The sequence below is a fragment of the Ooceraea biroi genome, chromosome 8 (assembly GCF_003672135.1).
Source record: "Ooceraea biroi isolate clonal line C1 chromosome 8, Obir_v5.4, whole genome shotgun sequence".
NCBI classification, from domain to species: domain Eukaryota; kingdom Metazoa; phylum Arthropoda; class Insecta; order Hymenoptera; family Formicidae; genus Ooceraea; species Ooceraea biroi.
The window spans coordinates 10,463,037-10,486,130 of NC_039513.1; the positions used below are offsets into that span (position 1 = coordinate 10,463,037).

The 23,094-nt window shown below is 38.2% G+C and overlaps 3 protein-coding genes across 11 annotated transcripts in view; 1 reads left to right on the top strand and 2 right to left on the bottom strand.

Moving 5' to 3' along the window:
* Positions 1–3,510: 3,510 nt before the first annotated feature.
* On the bottom strand, positions 3,511–10,230 carry LOC105275533 (sorting nexin-29). The gene is made up of 12 exons (XM_011332435.3): positions 9,938–10,230; positions 8,665–8,909; positions 8,146–8,447; positions 7,941–8,063; positions 7,255–7,507; positions 7,053–7,182; positions 6,740–6,981; positions 6,345–6,560; positions 6,099–6,255; positions 5,877–6,017; positions 5,624–5,763; positions 3,511–5,360 (listed from the first exon to the last, which is right to left on the bottom strand). Exons 1-12 carry the CDS (start codon positions 9,938–9,940, stop codon positions 5,276–5,278), a joined length of 2,037 nt encoding a protein of 678 aa, XP_011330737.1. The 5' UTR covers positions 9,941–10,230; the 3' UTR covers positions 3,511–5,275.
* Positions 10,231–11,943: 1,713 nt separating this feature from the next.
* On the top strand, positions 11,944–13,774 carry LOC105275531 (NEDD8-conjugating enzyme UBE2F). Its single transcript, XM_011332434.3, has 5 exons — positions 11,944–12,218; positions 12,590–12,715; positions 12,799–12,960; positions 13,045–13,206; positions 13,282–13,774. Exons 2-5 carry the CDS (start codon positions 12,608–12,610, stop codon positions 13,396–13,398), a joined length of 549 nt encoding a protein of 182 aa, XP_011330736.1. The 5' UTR covers positions 11,944–12,218; positions 12,590–12,607; the 3' UTR covers positions 13,399–13,774.
* A 103-nt stretch (positions 13,775–13,877) lies between these two features.
* The window catches only part of LOC105275527 (obscurin), a 43,015-nt gene continuing 33,798 nt past the window's right edge, over positions 13,878–23,094 (bottom strand). For all 9 annotated transcript variants that reach the window (XM_026971728.1, XM_026971724.1, XM_026971726.1 and 6 more), the window contains 14 exons: positions 22,752–23,052; positions 22,056–22,634; positions 21,394–21,818; positions 20,493–21,256; positions 20,100–20,398; positions 19,082–20,001; positions 18,443–18,882; positions 18,180–18,318; positions 17,491–17,960; positions 16,997–17,227; positions 16,580–16,724; positions 15,937–16,440; positions 14,613–15,763; positions 13,878–14,531 (listed from right to left, as the gene is read on the bottom strand). In XM_026971728.1, coding sequence (XP_026827529.1) covers positions 14,285–14,531; positions 14,613–15,763; positions 15,937–16,440; positions 16,580–16,724; positions 16,997–17,227; positions 17,491–17,960; positions 18,180–18,318; positions 18,443–18,882; positions 19,082–20,001; positions 20,100–20,398; positions 20,493–21,256; positions 21,394–21,818; positions 22,056–22,634; positions 22,752–23,052 — 6,615 coding nt within the window. In that variant the 3' untranslated portion in view covers positions 13,878–14,284. The remainder of the gene's footprint in view (positions 14,532–14,612; positions 15,764–15,936; positions 16,441–16,579; positions 16,725–16,996; positions 17,228–17,490; positions 17,961–18,179; positions 18,319–18,442; positions 18,883–19,081; positions 20,002–20,099; positions 20,399–20,492; positions 21,257–21,393; positions 21,819–22,055; positions 22,635–22,751; positions 23,053–23,094) is intronic.

Here is a 23,094-nt window from a genome sequence, read left to right on the forward strand (position 1 = left end):
ACACACACACACACACACACACACACAGAGAGAGAGAGACACAGACAGAGGATATATATATATAGGAATATATAAGCATATGTATATGTATTCGCACACGTTGCTACTCGCATCCATGTTTTTATTAGATCTTCATTGCCTGAAGTAACTCGATTACATAATGACAAAGATGAATCACTTGTTAGAATTTTGTATCGTTTTGTATTATTACTTGTATGCTAAAAAATATTCTTAAACTATTATTATACAAAGAATTGTTCTCTCGAAAATAATGTATCCCTATGTGTCCTTGTTTCACATAAACGGCTTTAACGAGAACGTTATTTTTTTATTTGAGACAGATACGCACGGCACACTCGTGAAGATTCAGTTTTAATAACTGCGTTTGAATATTTATTCTCAGCAGAGTAAAATTGTATTTTGTATAATCGTATCATCTCAATTCCATTCGGAATTAATGTCTCGTCGTTCTTCCGTTCTGTTTTACGGAAATACCATAGGGCTACAATGTTTTTGGTTTATCTTATATTACGTTAGAGTTAGAATCTGAATATGTACAACCAACACAATATGCAGTGGCGTTGACGAGTGTATGATAGAATGAATCCAACGACACAAGATGGAGATTGTGCGTTGAGTACAGAAACGACAAGTGATAATATTAAATATCGATTGAAGTAACGAACATGTGCTTTCACCAGATTTTGGTATCGGATGTGCATAAGGACGGTTCTTTGATCCGGCATGGAAAACAGGTGTGCGTGTATGTTCTTCGTGTATAAACGTGGACGATTATTCAGAGGGAAATCTGCGTGTTATACAAGCAACAGTGTGCATGTGTTGTAATATGAGAATCCTGATTAAGCCATCCACGAATAACTCTGCAAAGAGAGCAACTGTCGAAGCGTGACGACAAAATTAATTTCAATGCCTAGAATCTTTTAAAAAAAAATGTGTTAAGAAACACGAGTTAATTATCAATTCGTAAAGGCGAAATTTGTGTTACGTTGTATTAGATGATTAGTAATTCAGAGAAAGGAATTTAATCTTTATTCAAGATATTTATTATAGTGTTACTTTTAACGGATTTGTTGAGGAAAATGATTAAAGTAAAGTTGATGGTTATTCGTGTGATGGGTTAAATTATTATTTAGTACACACACACACACACACACACACACACACAACACTCATACAAAACAAGAGGTTCAACTTATTCTTTTGCTTTCTAATGCGAAACGTTTTGCAAACAGTTTTTTTAATTACAACCTGTGGAAAAGTAGAGATCTTGATTGAAGGTGTGTGAATCGGGAGGAAGGAAAGCGGTTTTTTTTAAATATAATAGTAATACACTTTCTAATAATGTAATGTGTATATCTAGCTACAGTGAAGAAAACAAGAAAAAAAAGGAATGTTAACACATAAGTACCTGGCACACTGGTCTATGCTCTCTCTTATCCAGCTCACTAGGAAGTTCATGCCTTAGAATGCGTGGCAAGGTGTGCTACATAGACAGGAAGGTTAATCAGAGAGTCAGGATACACGCAAAAAAAAAGGAAATGCACTGGCTAGTTAAAGTGTATACAATACAAAGGTACTGTAGTATTTACTAGCTTAAGAGAACTTCGTTTCTATTTATTTTGCTACAGATCGAACAATACCTTGTACCATCACTTCGTATCGATATTTGAGTGTGAACGTAATGCAGCTTCGAAGAAAAAGAGAAAAAAAAAAGGTGTATTCAATCACGTACTCTATAAATCTGTTCGTGCTTCGCACCTGAACGGAAGATGATTCCAACGTAACACAGCGACAATGTATAATTATCGTTAATGAATAAAACGAAGGAACAGGTTTTCGTACTTTTCATAATAAGCAGTAGATAAAAGAGGAAATGATTTCAGCGAGCTAGCCTCGTTATTTTTCGCATCATCCGCACTCTGACAAAGGCTCCACTCTTTAACCTTCGTGTACTTGCATAATGTGTTATCATTATATATATTGTTAGCTTTTGTTGTCAATTCCGTGAACAGAGTAACGCGTATGAAGACTGCTGGAAATATTACTTGTTATTCGGATATATAAAAAGAAAGGAAAGAACATGAAGTTAAATAAATTGGGCTCAAATCACACACTGATTACCTATATATATGAAGATATAGGTATACTTCTCGTGTAATCCATTACTAAATAATCTCCTTACGCGACTACTGTCCGGTACGTTCTCTCTATTACATATCTAAAAATCTGAGCAGGCTTCAGAACGGCAAAATGATTATGTCAATTAAAAATTCATTTAACCCTAGGACAGTCTAGATGTATCGTTACAGTATCTTGCATAAGACAAAAAATAATTGTTGAACGTGTAATTTGTAAGATGCTCAGAATTATACAAACTTTCCAGTACATAAAACATTGTATGTTGTATAGAATATCTTAACAAAAATTTTATATACCTGCTGAAATTAAATACGACTTTTATTCACTGTTTTATAATAAATATATGAAACATTATTTATCGTTTTTTTTTATTCTATATTGAGAGCTACTGTGATTACCTGTTTTTTTAAATTCGATATCACTTATACATGTATACGCGTATGCATGTGATATCGTAACATAATGTGTATCAAGTAATGTAGATATCTGTATCTCATTTAAATGTATATATATATTATTTAAATAATCAAAATTTTTAATTCAGTATTTTAATTTCATCATTCAATAGAATGACCAAGTTACGTAAATCAGCATCTAATTATGTTGTCAAATATTGTCAAAATTTATATCGCAACAGTATAATGATTAGTAAATGAAAAATGTTATACAAAATTTTGATTAGTATTTATAAAAACCAAATTACATTATTTCACCATTTGCCATACTCACGCGATTTAATCTTATGAATACAAATATCTTTGACTTCATAAAATGATGAACGTAATCATTGTATTTACTATTAACTGCGGCATCCTCGATATTCCACGAAGAGTATCTTACAGTACTAATTAAACATTATTGATCTTTTGCTGTGTAAATTGAGAAGTTGGAAGTTTATTTAGTTTCTAGTCGGTCCTAGGGCTAAATCAAAATTAGTCAGAGAAGAAAAATAGAGCGTGTAAATAATAAGTTAACGCTTCTTGTACTAACAACTTCTGGTACGGAACATAGTGATTGAAGGTATAGCATACTTTCGCAAAATTAAATGAAAGTTTACTAATGAAGCAACAAGAACTCGTCGGTCAATGCAGATTTTTATAAAGTGTATAAAATATTACAAGTGTGCGTATGTGAAGGAGAGTGAAAGCGAAAAAGAGGATGAAAGAGAAAAGGAAAGAGCGCATGTACAATCCATAAGCAGCTGATATCTAAACCCTGTTTGAATGAATAATGATTTTCTCATTTAAACATATACACATATCTGGGCAGAAAAATCTGTCAAAAACAGATTTTGCAAAGCGTGCGTCACAAATTTTTTTTTAATGGAAAGTCAAGCAAAAATTAAACAGATTTGCCATGTGCAGATTTATTGGCGATTTATGCGAATAAATGTCAATGTTACAATTACAATAGTTACAGTTTCATTCGAAGTAACACATGATTGATTATTTCACTAAACGTTTCTTTCCAATTTTTATATCATTTCTTACATGCTTTCGGTTAATTATCGTGTATCACAAGTGTATATCCCAACAGTATGAAAACATGTAAAACAATGTTAGTATTGAGAATATATAGTAATGGAACTCCCTCTCTCTCGTACTTTTTAATACGTATTCAATCACAGTACACTTGACATGCTACACGATTGATTAAGCAGGAAATTTGTGTTTAATTCTACCATTATTTTGACGGCTGTCTGAGGAAATGACGCGAATGGTTTAATAACAAAGCTTACGATAATTGCGATACCATTGCAATTGTGATGTAATGTAATTTAAGCTCACGATGTTTCGTTTGGCCATTGAGATAAACACATCGACTGTTGCGTGATGGCTTCACAAAATGATATGATTATTACTAATCTTTATTCGTCGGTCGTAGAACAAGAAATGTTAATAATAATAATAACTAAGTATATTTGTAACACAGAGCATGCCCTGCTATTAAGGAAAAAAAACTTCTCTCAATATGGAAAGGTGAGCACAGCCAAAGTGTTGCCCAGTACAAATATATTGTAAAAAAGAAATGAATTGTTGTTTAAATAGGCCGAAAGTGCTACTTGCGTTTTGCGCGGATTTATTTCGAGAGATACTTATCGATGTCCTTGATCTCACGGATCCTCTTATCTTACCTCTCCATAGTGAGAATACCCTGTAAGTCGTAAAAAAATTTGTGGTTTTCACACACGCGATTAGTTGTACTTTGATTTACCGGCATGTTATATATGTACTTATTCCGATAATGATATGCACTTTTATTTTTCTCATAAGAAAAAAGATAAATGGAAAAATGTACCTTTTTATATTACTATTAAGGCGCCTTAAGTAAATAAACTTTTTAAAAAATATATAGATATGTTGTAACTTAATGCGCGTTACGCCTTTATCACAACACGTGAAAACTTATCGTCATATTCTAATTACGTGTTCAATTTAAACTTATATTTATTAATTTATACCATCCGTTCTCATCAAATTTGCTAGTTATATGCACATATTTTTTAATCACTTAAAAAAATTTCTATAATTCATTTTCTATAAAAATTCGATAATATCAATTCAAGTTATTGGATTCACTCAAACAGTCTTATTCTACTACAGGTATCATTATTGTGTTATTTTATTGTATAGCGTTTATATTGAAATCTAATTATATACATTGGATTCTATTCATTTTATCAATGAACTTAAATCAGATACTGTGAAGTACATGCCTAATATTATTTTACACTTTAGGCAAGAAATTAAGTTTACTTCTAGTAATTAAACTAATATAAAATTCCAAATTGGGACATTAATCTCCTTTCGGTAGTAAAATATTAAAAACACGAACTACCATTTTTATAGAAAGGACCAGTTTTTAATAGCCTTTGCTACATATTAATTAATTTCATGCCGATACCATACAAGTCGCATGTGCATAGATATGTTATTTACACATAAACACATGCAATGACGTGTTCAACCCACATAACTCTGTCAACAATATATATATATATATATATATATATATATATATATATATTGCATATAACAAGATACTTGTCTCACGCAATTAAATTAAGATTTCTGTTTCTCGTATGTACAAATTGTGTCTATAAAAATTGTCATGATTATAAACCCATATATTGAGGGGAAGAAGAGAAAGTACTTCTTGCGGAATTAGCTTTCCTCGATTCCTCGGCGTTAGGATTATCACTGAAAATAAGAACCGATGATGATATTTTGGCAAGGATGAAAGTAAATGAGTTAAATACTCATAATTCCTATTCTCCGCTATGAGAATACAGTAAAGTCAACGATTTTCTTTGTTACGTGTTTTTAACGCCAGAAAATAAGCAAATGTATGTTACTCGGTAAGTAAACAATAACCGAATACAAATAATTATGCTTGGAGCTGAATTTCAGATAAGAATCTCTATGATTTGTGGAGAGCGATTCCTATAGATTAAATGAATTACCCGAAGAAAGGCATCAAGGACACGAGCGTCTGCCTGCTCGGCCTACACGCGAATGCGGGAGAACATTGCGCTACACGTCCGACAACTCGCCGTAGCCATTGCTGTAGTTTCTGTCGTCGCTCTTCCACAAATTTCGCGTCCTAAAAGTCGATAACGATTACTGGTCACTACATGCTTATTACGCTATAAATCGATTTAATCGATTAACAGATTTTACAAGTTAGCGCGATACTTTAGCATATATAACGCTGACCTTATTTCCTATCGTTTTCTTTGGTGGAAATTCGAAAGTCGTAACAATTGCATCGTGTTTCTTCAATTCTCTATAAAGCGCATAAAATTGAGCGTACCGTCTGTAAATATTCCACTCAGTGTCTCTTATGCGTACATAGATCTGTATGACAAAGAGAACACGCACAAGTTGAAGTGATCCGATGAAAATGACTCTTATTTTTATAATAAAAAAGCTACCTACTTGATAAACATGATGAATGTCCGATGGCTGCCCCGTAAGAAACGCAGATGGAATCCATATGTGAATAAGACACGGCGGTTCCGAGGGTAGATCGTCCTCATTTAACGGCCCTCGGAGACACTCCAATTCCGTTTGCAACATTTTCACTAATCTATCCCTGTATATCGAAGAAAAATGAAAAGAAATGAGCGAGTTGTGCCAACTTATTTCTGATTCATGACCTGGTTCGTCGCGCAAGAGACGCACCTGTTCGTCAACTGCATCGTCAATCTAGCATTAAATTCCATTAGCTCGGCATGCATATCCGCCACTTGTATCAACTTTTCCTCATACTGTCGCGCTTCACTGTGATAATCCAACGATGGATCGTCCTCAGATATCGTCGTGGAATCGGAATCTCTCCTCAACATCTGAACAGCCGTGACGTATTTACGTAATTGTTGTCGTAAAAGTTCGTTCTCTCTATATAATTGGAAAGAAATAAATTAGAAATCTTTCATATTATGCCATTCAGTATCGTCCATTAGTAAGTATACGGATTTTCGTGGTTTTTCGTGCTTAGCTATCCTGATTATTTTATAATAATCCTAAATATACACATTTTTTAAGTATAATTGTATAACTACTTGCACAATAATTACCTGTTCAATGTTTGCAACTGTAACTCATGCCTTTCCATATAATGCTGATGTTGCCTCTGGAAGCGAGCTAGTTGCAATCTGCTCGTTATCGCATCTTCTCTGGCCTGCTCTAGTACTTCCGTCATAGCTAGAAGCCTCACGCGCAACGTATCTATATCTAAATTCTCCGAATCTATGTGGAAATCCAAACCAATCAACGGTTCCGTCGCCTCCACCGCAGGTTCTGTTATCTCCGATGAATCCTGGAGAATAAGATTCGAAAAGGAAATTGCAATCTTATTGTTTATCGATTACTATAAGATATCGTACTCACATCTAAATAACTTGGCAGAGTGACTAACATATCATTTAGCGTTTCGTCAAGCGACGATACAGGTACTAGGCCGCCCATATTTTCGGCATCCATCACAGGAGTTAATACTTTCTCTTCTTCAAAGGACTCGCTAATAACATTTTGAGGTTTTGTGAGAAACGCAAATTTTACGTATATTGTGCGCTCATTGCGAGACGCCTACCATTGTTCCCATTCTGGAAGTTTTATCTTGTCTATTGCGCTGTCATTAGAATATACGTGCGGCTGAGAATCCGACAAGCAAGGTGAAGTAGAATCTTTAGTCGACGCTGCTGCCGGAGAACTGGGGCACGTTGGCGGTGCGCTCATAGAAATTGCGGCTTCCCTGCGCTCGTCTTCATCATTGTCATCGTCGAAGGAGATTATACGAGTCGGTACTTTCTTCTTCCGCTTCTCTTGTTCCGATGCAAGAGGTTCTGTTTAATAGAAAACGTGTGCAAACCTTTCCGTACACTGGATACTCGTCGAGTAGTGTCAGTCGATGGCCGGGCGCGCTTATCGTTACACAGATATCACGCCACCACATTCGTATAATATGTTCTTTGATAAAGTTATTGAATATTCTGTGTACTAATTAATGACCAAACAAGAGAAAGTGAATTTATCGCTAAAGTGAACGTGCAGTTGTACGTGAGCCGGCGGCTGTCGACTGAACTCGAGAATAACTAATAATAAATACAATAAATAAAAATATAATAAATAATAACTACTAATTTTGATGCGGTGCAATATAATATTATTCGATTAATAAAACATTTTTCAAGATATATACGACATCGTTTTCAATATTATTTGGCACAGCAAATCCCGTAAACTTAATATCTAGATTCAATACTGAATTCCCATTACCTGGAAGTACTGTAGGAATAACTGGCTCCGAATGCGCGCCCCTATTCCTGTCCGCTCCCTTCCCTTTTAGATCATCAAGCTCCTCATTATCCGTTCTTATCGCAAATAGAATTGTGCCAAGGCCTGCGAATAATTCGAATAATTTATATTATATTAATTTATGGTTTATAAAGACCAAGCGAAGCAATTATAGAAAGCCGAATACCTGCGGCAACATTAGGTAATACAGAATTCTTTTCCTGATCCATTATAAATGCCCATTCCTCGTAGAAAGGAGACAGTGTGCTAGGATTTATAACAGCATGTAAATGCCGCTCCAGGGACCTTTCATTCAGAACAGCTCTCAACCATGCTCTGCCTCGACCATAATCCGTATGTACCTTTCTCAATGTACTAAAACGCTCTTGTTCATGCCATGTGAGTTGATCTTTTATGCATGGCCAGAATGCTGCGTCTGCTGCGCTGCTGGATTTTACATTACCTCCAGAAACCAAATCAGATACATGTCTACAAACATGATAAAATATTTCTTCAAGCACTCATATTCTTGTCAAACAAATACATATGAATGAAGCTGAACTTTTAATCGATGGAATAAAGTCATCCAAGTATTTATCTCCTGTTCATGAGTCACATAATGGATAAAATTTGTGGTCTGTTTCATGACCTTGCGCACATATAAATAAATGACAGCTTAAACGTATTCTGAAATTGCCAACGTTACCTGAACGCCGAGTTGATTTTCTCTATATAATTCGTCTTTAATCCATGGCTAAAAATCAATTCAAATATGTGGCAAAGCCGAGCTACACATATATCTGATTCTGTAGCTAATTCCGCGCGTCCACCAAATCTGACATGACATTCCTTCGCAGCGACTAATAAGTCCTCCAGTAACTTTTCCTTTTCAGCTGCATGATCCACTATATTATGTGTATTCGGCACTATTGCTGACATAATACGCAAAGCCTACGATAAATAACATCTTAGAAAACAAGTCAGTAACAAGAGCTTCAGAAAGAATTTTAATATATCTCAAATTTACAAGATCATACATGATCAAAGACTATTATTGCTATGAATTACACAAATTCTACATTACAATTATAATTAAAAATCGCCTCTTGTATAATTTATATATGGAATTAAGTATTTTAATTAAATATTTTCAGGCCAATTTATGTTAATTGCGTTTTATAAAACACTTCAATGCTTATTAGTTTCATTAAAATTCTTCCCAAAAAATAACATTTAATATGATATTGTGATAATTATTTAATATAATGCAATTCTTTTATTATTTTTAGCTTAAACAATATTATATAACTTAGTACATTCTTACATTTCCAAATTCTACTTTTTTAAAATCAAAATTGCAAGTCATACACATATGTACACATAAACATACACATAAACATACACTTAATTATACAAACAAGGAAAAAATATTTTAGAAAATTTATATATTCAACAAATCATTTGGGCAGTACTATTTATATGCGTTGATTAACACTATTTTATGTGTAATCATCGCAAACTTATTCATAATAGCAATTAAAGTTAAGGAGAAACGTCTAGTTTTTATATAACGAAATACATTGTTAGGAAAAAGAAAGATGTTGAAAATATTATTCGAAATACATTGTTGTCATAGCTTTTTCATTGTTGCATCTTCTGACATTCCACAATCTTCGTTGCATCAATTGGATCTGCACGCGACATAAATAACGTAAAATACGTAAAAAAAAAACGCCTGTGAAGTCTAGATAAAGAGTTTACAAAACAATACTTCGGAGTCGCAGTGATGTATCGCGACGAGTTATCACAGGCAATCACGAATTTCTCTTTCAGATTTCTCCCGGACATTCGCGATTTCGTTCCTGCGATGCGAATCCAGGTTACGCCGTTTGCTTCGTATTTACACGACATTGTCGTGACGCTGCCATTTGACATCACGGCACACACGGAGAGAGAGACAAAGAGCTCGACATACTTACCATTTAAGCAACGCAGTGCAGATCACTGCCTCGATCCGCTCTCACAATTCGCTCGAAGGCCGCAAGCGATCATCGGAAATCAATGCGATACAATGACCAACGCACTGGAACGCGCGGAGGAAGGCTCGTCACTTTAAAGACGTGACGGTGTCAACGCGTCGTCGTCGCATCATGATATTTAACGTGGTGTTGCACATTCGCTGTCACGAAAAACCCACACGAACTCGCGATACCAGGGGCGGAACTGCTCCTGTTCCTCGTATCCATCACAGTCAGTGCAGCACCAGTGACTACAGTGCATGTAGAAGTGCGTCTCCCATCACCATTTTTGATGTTGGCGTTACGTAGAGAACCTCAAGTTTCTCAGGGCGCAGTCCCATGGTGCGGAACGTGCGCAATGCGGAATTGACGGAACGCTCGTGATTGGTTCGATCATTGTTACGTTCGTTCCGCCGATTTCTTTCCGCACATTTTCATTTTATCGCGGAATTACGTTACTCACGTCTGTCGTGGAGTTAGCAATATGACATTTCGTGGAGGTCGAAGTAATAGCAATGCTATTGCAATCAGAGAGGCATATTCGACATACTTTCAAGGTACTGGTGCGTTAAGTTACCAGTGGAAAAAGGCGTTGCAAAATGATTTTTAATTTGTCTTTGCAAAAAATATATGGTAAATAGTATTGTCAGTAAATGGCTTCACAAGTCTCGAGTATAAGGTTTTAGATTGTATTATCAGTGTAATCAGGAGCCGCATTTCAGGCGAAATAGATTCTCGAACAACATATTTTTTAATGATGATTGGTTGGACCAATGTTAATAACGTTTTAAATAATTGTGATGGCATTCTAAAATAATTTATATATTTTTCTATGTCTTCGACTAACATTTCTTTTACAAGATTATCGCTTGCTCCTTGTAGCAATCTTCTTTCGGCACTAAATATGCTTAGTACCCAACACTTCCGTTGATTCTGTATATTTTCATTTTTTCTTGCAATTCTGTATAAAAAATACAGTTTTACAATTTTGCGACGTATCTCCTGTTTTTTAAATACACACCAACTTTGTTTTAATGTTTTTAGTAGCTCACAAATAACAACAAACAATTCTTCAGAATTCATCGTTTTGCCTACATGCATTTCGCCTACGTGCATAGACTCGTAGTAATTCCGATCCGCTGAAGTTTATTTTCCTATGTCCCATGCAGCGGAAAACGCGGAAGCGTAATTTGTGCGCGCCAATAATATACGCTATTCCGATAGACACAAAAGAAGAATCTACGGAAAACATCATGTGATTGGCGGAGGCCAATTGCGCTTCCGCAAGTTCTGCTGCATGGGACATAGGAAAATACATTTCAGCGGAGTACAGTTGGCGGAACGTCTGTGATTGGACGGACTTCATTCCGCCAATTCCGCATTGCGCACGTTCCGCACCATGGGACTGCGCCCTCATTGTTTCATTTGGATATCAGCTTCTGCAGGCAAAGATTTGATTGGTTACGCGGTTACGCGTTACGCAGAAAATACGTGCCATGTGACTTCAGCCTAACGCGGAGCAGTAGCGTAGCGTTACACTACAAAGATGTATTTTAGATAGTCTCTTAATTGATAAACCTCAATTCCGCCATTTTCGATCCTACTAGAAACTAGACCAATCAGGTGCGAATCCACGATGTCCATACTCTTACTTGAGGTTCTCTAGCGTTACGAAGAGCGGTTGAAGTCCAACCTCAAACGTTTTATTATTTTTTCGTAATAAAGATTTATTTATTCAAAGAAAAGGCCGAATTAATTTGCACATCTAATACAAGTATATTGGATTAGCTTCAAAACATCCCTATGATCTCGACTTGAAAGACTTGAAAACTGACAGTAGTACAACCTAAGAACGGATCAGTTTTGGTTTGAAGTAGTATGACTCAACGTCAGAATAATCAAAGTTTTTCTAGTAGTTTAATGATATTTGACAAGGTTTGACAATGTTAGACGAATATTTGCAAGATAAGAAAGAAGTTAGATTACATTATTGAGTAATTTTATATCACATGTGCATTTCACTTTAATCAATACGAAGTGGAGGATCTATATTATTGTTTACGCTATGATTAAACTGTCATTAGCTCCACTAGTCGATGTATGACAGTTTACGAGTATTAGTGATTTTTAATGCATATTCGAGTATTTAAAAATAAACAGAGATGAGACATCCTCATCTACAGCTGTTTTAATGTACAAGATATAGCTGACACGGAAATAAAACTCAAATTCGCAACGAAAGGTATATTACTATATATTGCAGTAATTTGTCTAACCTATCAATGTTCTTTTAAATTACCAATAAACACAGAATCCGTTTTATTACTTTCTCTACTTACGTGCAATATATCTATCAGAATCTTGTGTTACGCGGAGATTAAATTATTACCATCTGTATTTAAATTTTGACGTTTTAATTTTTCTGTTAAATTTCTGATGATATTTTCACTGACGTGCATTCTTCGCTCCAACTTACAATATTCTTTACGTTTTTGCTTAACATTTTCAAATCTTGTTCAATGTTAACCACTTCCGCAAATGAGTTTAAGAAATAATATAATAATAACATATATAAGACAATAATAATACTGATTTTTTTCTGTGACACACAAGCTTTCGCAACAGCTTAATATGATTACGTTACGGGGAAAACTAAAAAAGGATACTGATATAGCAAACTCGAAGAATAAAGACTTTAATAGACGAGTCTCTATACGTGATAAATTATTGATCAAGGAGGTATTTGATATTTGTTATTTTCTTATACACAATACATGATAATATATAGGTAATTTATAGATGATACATGTTCTTTGATTTAGGTACAAGAAATGGAACAAACGCTGCCAGTAACTTGTCAAGTGACATTCAATGATCCACATCAGCTTCATGAATTTGTATTGTTAATTGTACCGGATGAAGGATATTGGCTTGGTGGTCATTTCTATTTCCAGATTTATATAACCGAGGAATACAACATGGCGGTAATCTTGCAACTCATATATTTGTATTACGTGCCGAGTAAGGCATCTCGCATCTAAGATGCACGATGAACTCATGTTTTTCAGCCACCAGTAGTAAAGTGTTTAACAAAATTATGGCATCCTAACATAAGTGAAGATGGCGATGTATGTCTCTCTATCCTAAGGCAAAGTAGTATCGATGGAATGGGATGGGCACCAACGCGCAAACTGAAAGATGTCGTATGGGGTTTGAATTCCCTTTTCACCGTACGTACACAAATACTTTCTGTTGCACTCAATTTGAATCACCGATTGTATCAAATATGTTTACGTCTCTTTCAGGATCTTCTAAACTTCGATGATCCCTTAAACAGAGATGCTGCAGATTTATATGTTAAGGATAAAGAATCTTTTCGGAATAAAGTGAAAGACTATGTAATGCAATACGCAAAGAGATGATTTACATTATAATGATTTTAAGGTGGGAATAGATTGACATTTGTGAAACTAATTTGATTTCCCATTTTAATAGACAGAACAATTTAACTTGATTTTAAATTAGTGGTTTGAGTTTTTTATATTCTGCTAGTCTTTTTGAAAATTTTTTTTTATTATATATTCGTTCTATATTTTTCATTATATAACTGATATTTTTATTGTAACGAAAATTGTACTAATATATATATTAATTATGAATCGTGCTGGAATATACAAACAAAAAATTGTAAATGTATTGAAAGGTTTAAGAATGATTCGTATGTACAATAATGTTTTTTCTCTTCATAAAATATTACCGGTGAAGCATTTGTAAATAAAATGGGTGTTTATTAATATATACAAGCCGTTGTAATTTGAATGTAACCCTTACGAATAATAATGAATTGTCGCACGTAAATTAAAAAGATAAAATTGGACTACGCACAAAATGTACAAACTGCTGTTTTTCAAATATTTATTTATAATATTCGTACAATGCGTAATCGGCACTTTCTTGGACCTGAAAAAGTTCGATTTACACTGACTCATTAGGATGTTCTGCAGGCCGCAATTTATTACATTTGAATTGAACGGATGGCTAAAGTTCATCGCGTTATTTGAATCACCGACGGAATTCGTCGGCATAACATTGATAATAGACAATAGTCTTCATTATAACTATGAGTGTTATAACAAATAAATAATAACAAAAGAGAAAACAAAGAGGCACAATTTTTCTTTACGTTTCTGTTTTCTCACTGTTTCTTCTTCACTGTCTGGGGACAGATCTAGGCACGTACGCGAGATGGTAAAATCGTGCATGCTTGCGCGTAAACGTAAATATATAAATTACAAAATTGCAGCTCGATTAAAACGTGGTGCGTAGCTCCTCTTGTATACTAGTCGATCTGATGAGTTTTTGTTTGGAGCCGAGCAAACTCTCGCTCGCTAAACTGTCGCTGTCGGAAGCTAGCTTTGATTTTTCTTCGTGATACTGTTCGTTATACTCCTTAAGCCTGTTGCCAAGGAACACAGCCCTCTCGCGTTTCTTAATCATAAATTCAGTCGGCAGTAGCCATCTGTGATCGTGGCACTCTTCCGCCACTGGTCTTTTACTGGGGAAAGAGAAATTAGTGCAAATTAAATGAATAATCGTATTAAGATTGTACGATTAAGAAGACTTTTTAATTACGAACCTCGGCGCGCGCTTAAAGACCAACATAAGAAATCTGGTAGCCTCTTGACTCAGCTCCTTGTAGAGATGTTCAAATCTGTATCGGACAAAGGATATATTCTGCCTGGTCTCGTCGGCGTCCTTCCCGCGGAAGGGTGAAACTCCAGACAGCAGGACGTAGGTCAGCACGCCGACCATCCAGATGTCCGTCTGCGGGTAGACAGGCTCGTCGCAGTACAACTCGGGCGATCTGTATTCGGGATGACCCAGGTGTTTGGGCACCACCGCGCCCAGTTTGCTGACTTTATGAGCAGAGCCCATGTCGACCAGTTTCACCTGCACCGATCTTACGGACGACATCACTACATTGTCCGGTTGTATGTCCAAGTGACAGTAGCCGCGCCAGTGGAGGTACTGCAAGCCGTCGAGGATCTGCGTGACTGCGTTTGCCACACAGTTCTCCGTATATTCATGCCGACTGAAGAAGTACGTCAATATATCGGCGCCCTGCAGCTTCTCCATGACGAACATTGCCACGGGCGAGCCGGGCGGCTTGTACGCTGCTTCCAGCATCGCTATCCGTTCGTGTCGCAGTGAACGGAACGCCTCGAACTCGCAATGCACTTGCTTCTCCGTTTCGGCATTGAGCTCTAGAATTTTCGCGACAATCACGCGATCCGTGCCCTTATCCACGCCCTTTACGACTGCAGAGAACTGGCCACGCGACAATTCCGAGATAAAGCTGTACTTGGTGGATAGTTGCGTCTCCGTCGACCACTCGATCGGATGTTTCTCCAGGGAGTAATCGATATGCGGCTTATCTTCCTCCAGGACAATCTCCTGACCAGCCTCGGTCAACTCCTGGAGGTGTCTCATCGCCCGTGTGATTTGTACCTTCGGGCAGCCCGGCGGTCGCGTTTTGATCAGCTTTGACGGAATACCCTTCTCACTCCAGCCGATACGGTTGCGCGCTGCCAAACGGAAGTTGTAGCTCGTGTCCTGCTTTAAATCACGCACCAGGTAGAATTCGTGATCGATGTTGGAACCGACGTCTATCCAGGAGATCGAGTCACCCTCTTTGTACTGGAGATTATAGCACAATACGGGCGAATTGCCGTCGTACTTGGGCTGCTTCCATCGCAGGAGAACTTCAGTGTCCGAAACATCAGAGGCCTGGAAATTTTTAGATATTTTCCATTTCATGATCAATTATTTATATTTATTATTTTTAATATTTATTTTTATATTTTGAAATTTATACTTTATGGAATTCAGAATAATATATTTATGTGCACGTAAATAAATTTTCCATATACTTCATCCCTGAAAATATGCTTGATTAATACCTCCGGAGAATCCGGGCCAGAAGGAACGATCGCGAGCAGCACTCTGGTTCTAACAATAGTCTGTCCGATGGGGTTCCTCGCCACGACTTTGTATATTCCGATGTCGTGCTCTTTTGTGGGATTGAAGCTGAGTATAGATCTTCCCTCATCATCTTCCGTCACTTTAATTCTGTTGTTCTCTTGTATGACCATGTCGTTCTTGAACCACTGTATCAGCGGTTTCGGATTGCCCACAGCTAGACAAACAAGATGAGCCGGCTTTCCCTCCTCGATCGGGCAGATCTGTGGCTTTTCACGGAAGAACGGCGGCTGACCCTCCTTCTTTGACTCGATCATCGCCTCAGCTTCAGCGTAGCTATCCAATCGGGTGCCCAACTCGTTCTTTAAGCGCCTGAGTGTGTAGGTATCAGCTGATCCGTATCGGTTGATACGCGCCCTCCTCTCGTCATCAATCTCCTCATCCATGACGTCGGTGAATCGACGACGTTCCCGTATGATGGGCGTCTGTCAGCAAAGAAAAATTTCGTACGATAGCACAATAAATGCATTATGCAAGACATTCCATGATTCGTGACTTAAGATTTATATATTTAAGTCAGTACAGTTATTTTTTAACAATGTAGTTCATTATAAGCGCGCTTACCCTCCAATCGAAGCCATTTTCTTCAGTAACGGTACGCGAGAATCCAGGACTGCGATTGCACGCGACTTTCATGTATTCGCGTAATCGTACAGGGAAATCGGTATCTCGCAACTGGAGGAGATATGTATCTGGTCCATTTTGATAACTGTAATGTATAAATATGTAAATATGTAAAATATATACGTTACTTAATACTTGTTATTTTATATTTGTTATAAACAAAAAATTCGATTCGAAAGAACTATTGTAATAACTATAAAGTATTTCTGTGATTTGTTTCTAAACAAACATATGTAAACAAATTATATACACAGTATATAAAAATGTTTAATCTGATTATTGTGTGTATACTAAACTTTATATTACTCGTAAATCAAATTATTATTATCAGATTATTTTATAATATTTCCTCCTTACTGGCTTTCACTCGTAATAATCCCGATTTCTGTATCAATCGGTTCCCTGGACGGTATTTGATTTTCCCACGTCCTGGGCGAGCGTTTCTTCAATGGACTGTGACTTCTGTCAGTGGGTTCTGGCGTGAATCTATGTCCGGGCGGATAAACCATTCGCGATGGATCATCGAACGCCGTCTCCAACTTACGTCTGCGGTACCACGTGCGGCACGAAGCGTTGCTGTACCAATCGCTGCAAAAATAGATCTTATCTATACTAAAACATCATTAAGCACGTAGATGAATCAATAACTCTGTATTGTGTATATGTGTGTGTGTATGTGTGCGTGTGTGGAGGGATGGAGGGAGGAAGATATATTCGTAAATTTTTCTTCTAGCAAATTATCTAAATTTTACTCACAAATCGTTTCTTTTTCGCTACAAATTTATATTCAAAAAGATTACCGTTAGTCTATGAGATGTAAATTATTTCTACAAAATTAATTGTCTACTTACCGATAAAGTTTATAATAATTTTTCAAGTTCTCGGAGGGTATCCTATAAGGCTCAGGTGGCAAATTGTCAATGTAATTAAACCACGGATGAGCCAAAGCCGTTCTGACGTCCATCCTGCTTTCGACATTATACACCAACAGACTGCGGATAAAGTCCTGTGCTTCGTTCGAGATGTTCCTCCATCGATCGTCGAAGTCCCACTTGCCTTCTCGGATCCTCTTCAAAGTCTCTCGATCGTTCGCACCCCTGAACGGTGAAATACCCGACAGCAAGATGTAAGTAATTATGCCAACGGACCACATGTCCGCGGGGTAACTGACACCCTCGTTATTAGTCACTTCCGGTGCGACATATTCCGGCATACCATACGCCAAGGTCATTAATCTTGTGTGCGAAATTCGGCGGGCAAGTCCGAAATCTCCGATCTTCAGGTCATCTCCTCCGGCATGGGAGATCAAGAGATCACCAAGCTACGAAAAAAGCAATAAACGTTAAATTAAAGATATCGCATGCAGTAATATAATTTATATCTCTGTTCAATAGAAAAAGCGATTTTATTCTTATATTCATTATATTAAAGTCCTGAATTTTATATTTGCTCGAGAGACATAAAAATAAAAAGTATGTTAATTATCTAGAATAAAATCCTACAAAATTTATAAAAACAATGTTCTTAAATAATATTATACCGTGAGACCAAGATGTGCATAGTGATTCCCATGTATGTATTCTAATCCCCATAATATTTGACGTATATAACGAGCAATGTCTATCTCGGTATAATATTCTTGTCTTGTGAGATTATCCACTAATTCACCACCGGCCGCTCTAGATTATTATTCGTTAAGGATTATGCTGCTTTTGATTTAAAACTCGTGCTAATATATATATATATATATATATATATATATACATATGAAACAAAGATATATAAAGTTGTAACAAAGGATACAATTCCATGACGAGTGTGACCGAATCATTAGTCTCGAAAGCATCGTGCAATCGTAGCAATTTTCGATGATGCAAACTGTTCATCGCTTCCATTTCATTGTACATGAATGGCTTAAGATCACCACGTCCGTGCATAATTTTAGAAGCGTAATTTTTGCCGGTATTCCGCTCAACCGCATGATAGGTCACACCCTGAGTGCCGCGACCAAGTTCATCGCCCAAGTCGTACAAGTCGCTGAACAGCTTATCGCGTGGTTTCACGTCCATTTTCTTTCTGTATGTTCGGTATCCGTACTCATGCTCATTCTCTTCCACGTGCAGCATCACCGAGCAAGATATCGAGCCAGCCACGTTACCTGCGCTGAGTGAGTAGAGACCTTCGTCCTTTGTAATGGCATCATTGATGATGAGAGTCGTGATATCAGGTTCGGTAAATTGGACCTATTTAATAAAAAGTTTATTTAATTAACAGAATTATAATATTGAATTTTTACAATATAATAATATTAATATTATAAAAATTAGATTTATAACAAGATTTTCTCTCTCTCTCTCCCTTTAATTAAAAAATTATTTAATATAACAATAGAATAAGATATAAAAAGAAAAAGAATTTTACACGTAAAGAAATCAAACAAACCCTAATTCTGGAAGACGAAGCTATAGGTTTCCAATCCTTGTACCATTTTAGTTCCGGGTAAGGTACACCAGTTACGCGAGCGGTCAGTTGTCCAGTCCTTCTCACCATCACGATGGTTTCTTCGGGTCGTTCGATAAACGTGGGATATTCAGCGATTTTCAAGATAACTCTCTGCCTAGCCTCGCCGTGTTCATTCGTAGCGACAGCCTCATAGATGCCCTCGTCTCTTTCAAGCATCCTATTGATGAAGAGAGTCGCCTGACCGTTTCTAGTGTAGCTTTGATCGTATCGTCCACCCGATTCGATTAGCTGATTGTTGAAGTAGTACGTCATCTTCGGCTTGGGATAGCCGTAGACGAACCAGAAGAGGTTGCAGTTGTGGTTCTTCACACCGTACTGGGTATCGTGTTCCTGACGCAAAAATCTAGGTGCCTGGGCGTACCCATCGTGAGGTGGTCGCTCGATATCGAAGTCTTTCGGGAAGTAGGGACTGGTCTCGGGACGGAAATCGATGCCAGGAGGCAAATATGGAAAGAACTTGGGCGGTTCCGGTTCCAGTTTGGCGCGATAAGTCTGCGCGAACGGTGACGGGTCACTTATTCCATACTTATTCTCCACGCGAATGCGAAACTTGTAGTCGCGGAACGGCTCGAGGTTGCGGATGTCACAGACACAGCTACGAATACCGGTACGAGCAGTAAACCAATCGCCGTCCGGCAGTTCGCACATTTCTACAAGATAGGTCACAGGTACTCGTGGCCCGATGGGAATAGACGGCTTCCAAGAGAGAGTGAGATGTCGGTCCATCATGCGACTAATGATCGGACGGTCCGACAGGGGCAGTGGAATGCCAGACTTTCGATACTTGTCATAATCTGTGTACTGGTCGGCGAGAGGTTTCTTCGCGCGTGGTTCCAAAGCTGAAATATCAAAAAATTGTTCAAAGTTTTTTGGAAAATTTGCGAAACGTTTGTTTTGCAAAACTATATATTTTCAAAAGGATTTCTTATTTACTTACATTCGTAAACCATTTCGGCGCTACACGAGTCCTCACCGTGAGGATTGGAGATCTTTAATACATATTTTCCGGCGTCTAGCTCGTCTACGTTAACGATCGTGAGTCGCAGCAGACTACCTTCCTGGTCCATCCTGATGCGATCCGTGGGCCAGATCCTGTCGCCGTTGCGATACCACTCGAAGTCAGGCTCCGGATAACCCGTGACGCATGCGGTAAACTTGGCTGGCATGCCCCTATAAACCTCGCAGTCGCCAATTCTCTTCAGGAATGCTGGCGGCTCGACCTTCTGCATCTTCTTACTGAAATTGCGAATAGCACGTGAAATGGAGAGAAAATGGAGAAATTTTTGGACCATTTTTTGTTTCATATATATAATCTTTCGCAAAATCTTACATCTTGTCGACCACAGCCAGATTCGCCGCGCACTCCGCTTCACCACCTCTGTTAACCGCTCTGCACCTGTATCGTCCCGAGTCGTCAAACGTGCAGTCCTTCACGTACAAGCAACAGGCGTCGCCGTCGCGCTTTATCTTGTACTTCTCGTCGTCTCTTAAAATCGGCTTGTCGTTGAAATACCAGCTCACTTCCGGCTGCGGTATTCCAGTGACGCGCGCTGGGAATTTGGCGTCAAACGTGGGCATCTGCTGCAGATCCGTGAACTTCTGCGTGAAAATTGGCGACTGATAGACCTTGCGGACAATGGCATTCGCACTGGTGGTGTCCTCGCCTAGCGGATTGCTCAGCCGGCAGCCGTAGACGCCTGCGTCCTTCGGCTCGCACGGATTAATCTGCAGGCTGACCTTCTTGCCGTCGCAGCTCATTATGACGCGATCCGACGGTTCGACCGGTTCACCATCCTTCGTCCAACTGACGTCAGGAATTGGATTGCCGATGAACGACGCGTCCATCGTCAGCGGTTGACCTTCTTCAATGGATACGTCGCGCATAGGACTAGTAAACGCCGGTTTCTCTTCCGGTGTGTCCGACTTCACCTTACCGGCGACGTCCAGCTTGGCCTTGCAAGATGCAGTACCCTCTGTGTTACCGGCCACCACTTGATACTCGCCAGCGTCTTCCGGTGTTGCTTTGTCGAGAATTAAAGCCTGACTGCCGTCTGGTTGACTAACAATCTTTATGTGCTTATTGTCTGGAACGATCTAAAAGTATGTTTAAAAGCAGATTGTTAAAAACAATCTTAATTAATTAGGAATTGTTTTAAAAATTGAAGCAATGCAGCTCGAAAAGTTGCAGTAGTATTTATTTGTTAGCAGTATAAATGAATAAACATTGTTACCTCCTCGTTGTCTCGTAGCCACTTGAGTTCGGGTGCCGGTTTTCCTGTAGTCTTCACCTCCATCTTTACTGGGAAACCCTCGACAGCGGTCTGTGGCTGAAGACTCGTGACGAACTCTGGTCGCTTTTCCCTTTCCTCCACTTCTACCTTGGCTGTGCCAGTTATCTCACCGAGAGCGTTGGACACAATTAACGAATAAGTACCGGCGTCCTCTGGGCGTACGTAATCCATTCTTAATCCAATAAGGCCATTTGGCTCATTCATGAAGTACATTTCCTTAGTGTGCCTCAGCGGTATTCCATCCTTGAACCATTGCACCTGCGGATTCGGGAATGCTAGGACTTGAGCCTCCAATTTCAACGGTTGCCCAACCACCGCCTTTGTGTCCTCCAGCGGTTTCGTGAACGATGGTTTCCTTCGCTCAGCTGGAATAAATAGTAAGTACACGTGATTATATTTACGTAGTTAATATTACGTAAAAAATTTACAATTTTTTAATGTAATAATTAATATTACTACTGATATCACTAAAAATCTTGTTATTATAGAAGATTATATTTATTGCATCTTAAAGGATGTGAAAAAATTTGCAGATTTTTATTTAATTTTCTTATTATGCGACAATTTAGCGAACATAAGAGATGCGATAACGATTCACTCACGTGTAACAGCAACAGCGCAGAGTGAGGAGTCTTCACCGCTGGGATTCGTAACGACTAGTTTGTAAGCGCCGCAATCGGTAGGCTTCACATTGTCAATCGTAAGCTTCGTGCTACCATCTGGCAGAGTAATAATCCTTACGTGATCATCCGGTGTAATTTTCTCGCCGTCCTTGAACCAAGCGACATTAGGTATTGGGCTACCATCCACTTTGGCTTTCAGTTCCAGAGGTTCACCCTCGTCGACTTCCGCCGATCTCGGTAACGATTTACCGAATGAAGGCGCGGTTAACGTCATAGATAGCTCGCAGCTGGTTTCCGCGTTTCCGGCAACATTGCTCGCCTTACACGTTATTGTACCGACGTCGTTAGCGGAGAAGGTCTTGATGGAGAGGGTGCTGTCGACTATGCCATCCGTGTGAGTCGTCACCTGGTACCTGTCACCCTCCTTAACGATCTCGCCATCCTTCAGCCACTCAACGCTAGGCCTCGGAATTCCGGTCGCGCGAATCTTCAGTTCGACGTCTTCGCGATCGCTACACTGCATCTTCGACAGATCCTTCAGGAAGGTTGGAATTTCGGCTGCGAAAAATACAAACGGTTTTTATGTTCCGAAATTGCAACTCATTGAAGCAAAAATGTTCGAAGAATATTTCTTCTATGTTGTTCCTATATTCTGAAATATCTGACATCACTTACTGTGAGGCGTGAGAACAGCTTGAGCACTTGCTTCGCCCAGATAGTTCTTTGCCACGACTGTATAGGTTCCCTCGTCCTCCAAACTGAGTTTTTTGATAATAAGTTTATATTTGCATTTTCTCTTATCCTCTTCCATATCATATCGTTCGTCCTTTTGCAGTTCTTTGCCATTCTTTTTCCATATGATATCGGGTTTTGGATTTCCCTTAATAATAGCTTGCCACTCGACTCGTTCATCAACTGATTCCGTGTGATCTCTGAAGCTGTCAATTTCTGGTTTCAATAAAAGACTCAAGAATGCCTGTAAAAACATAACAAATCTCATACTGTGTGTTGTTTAATA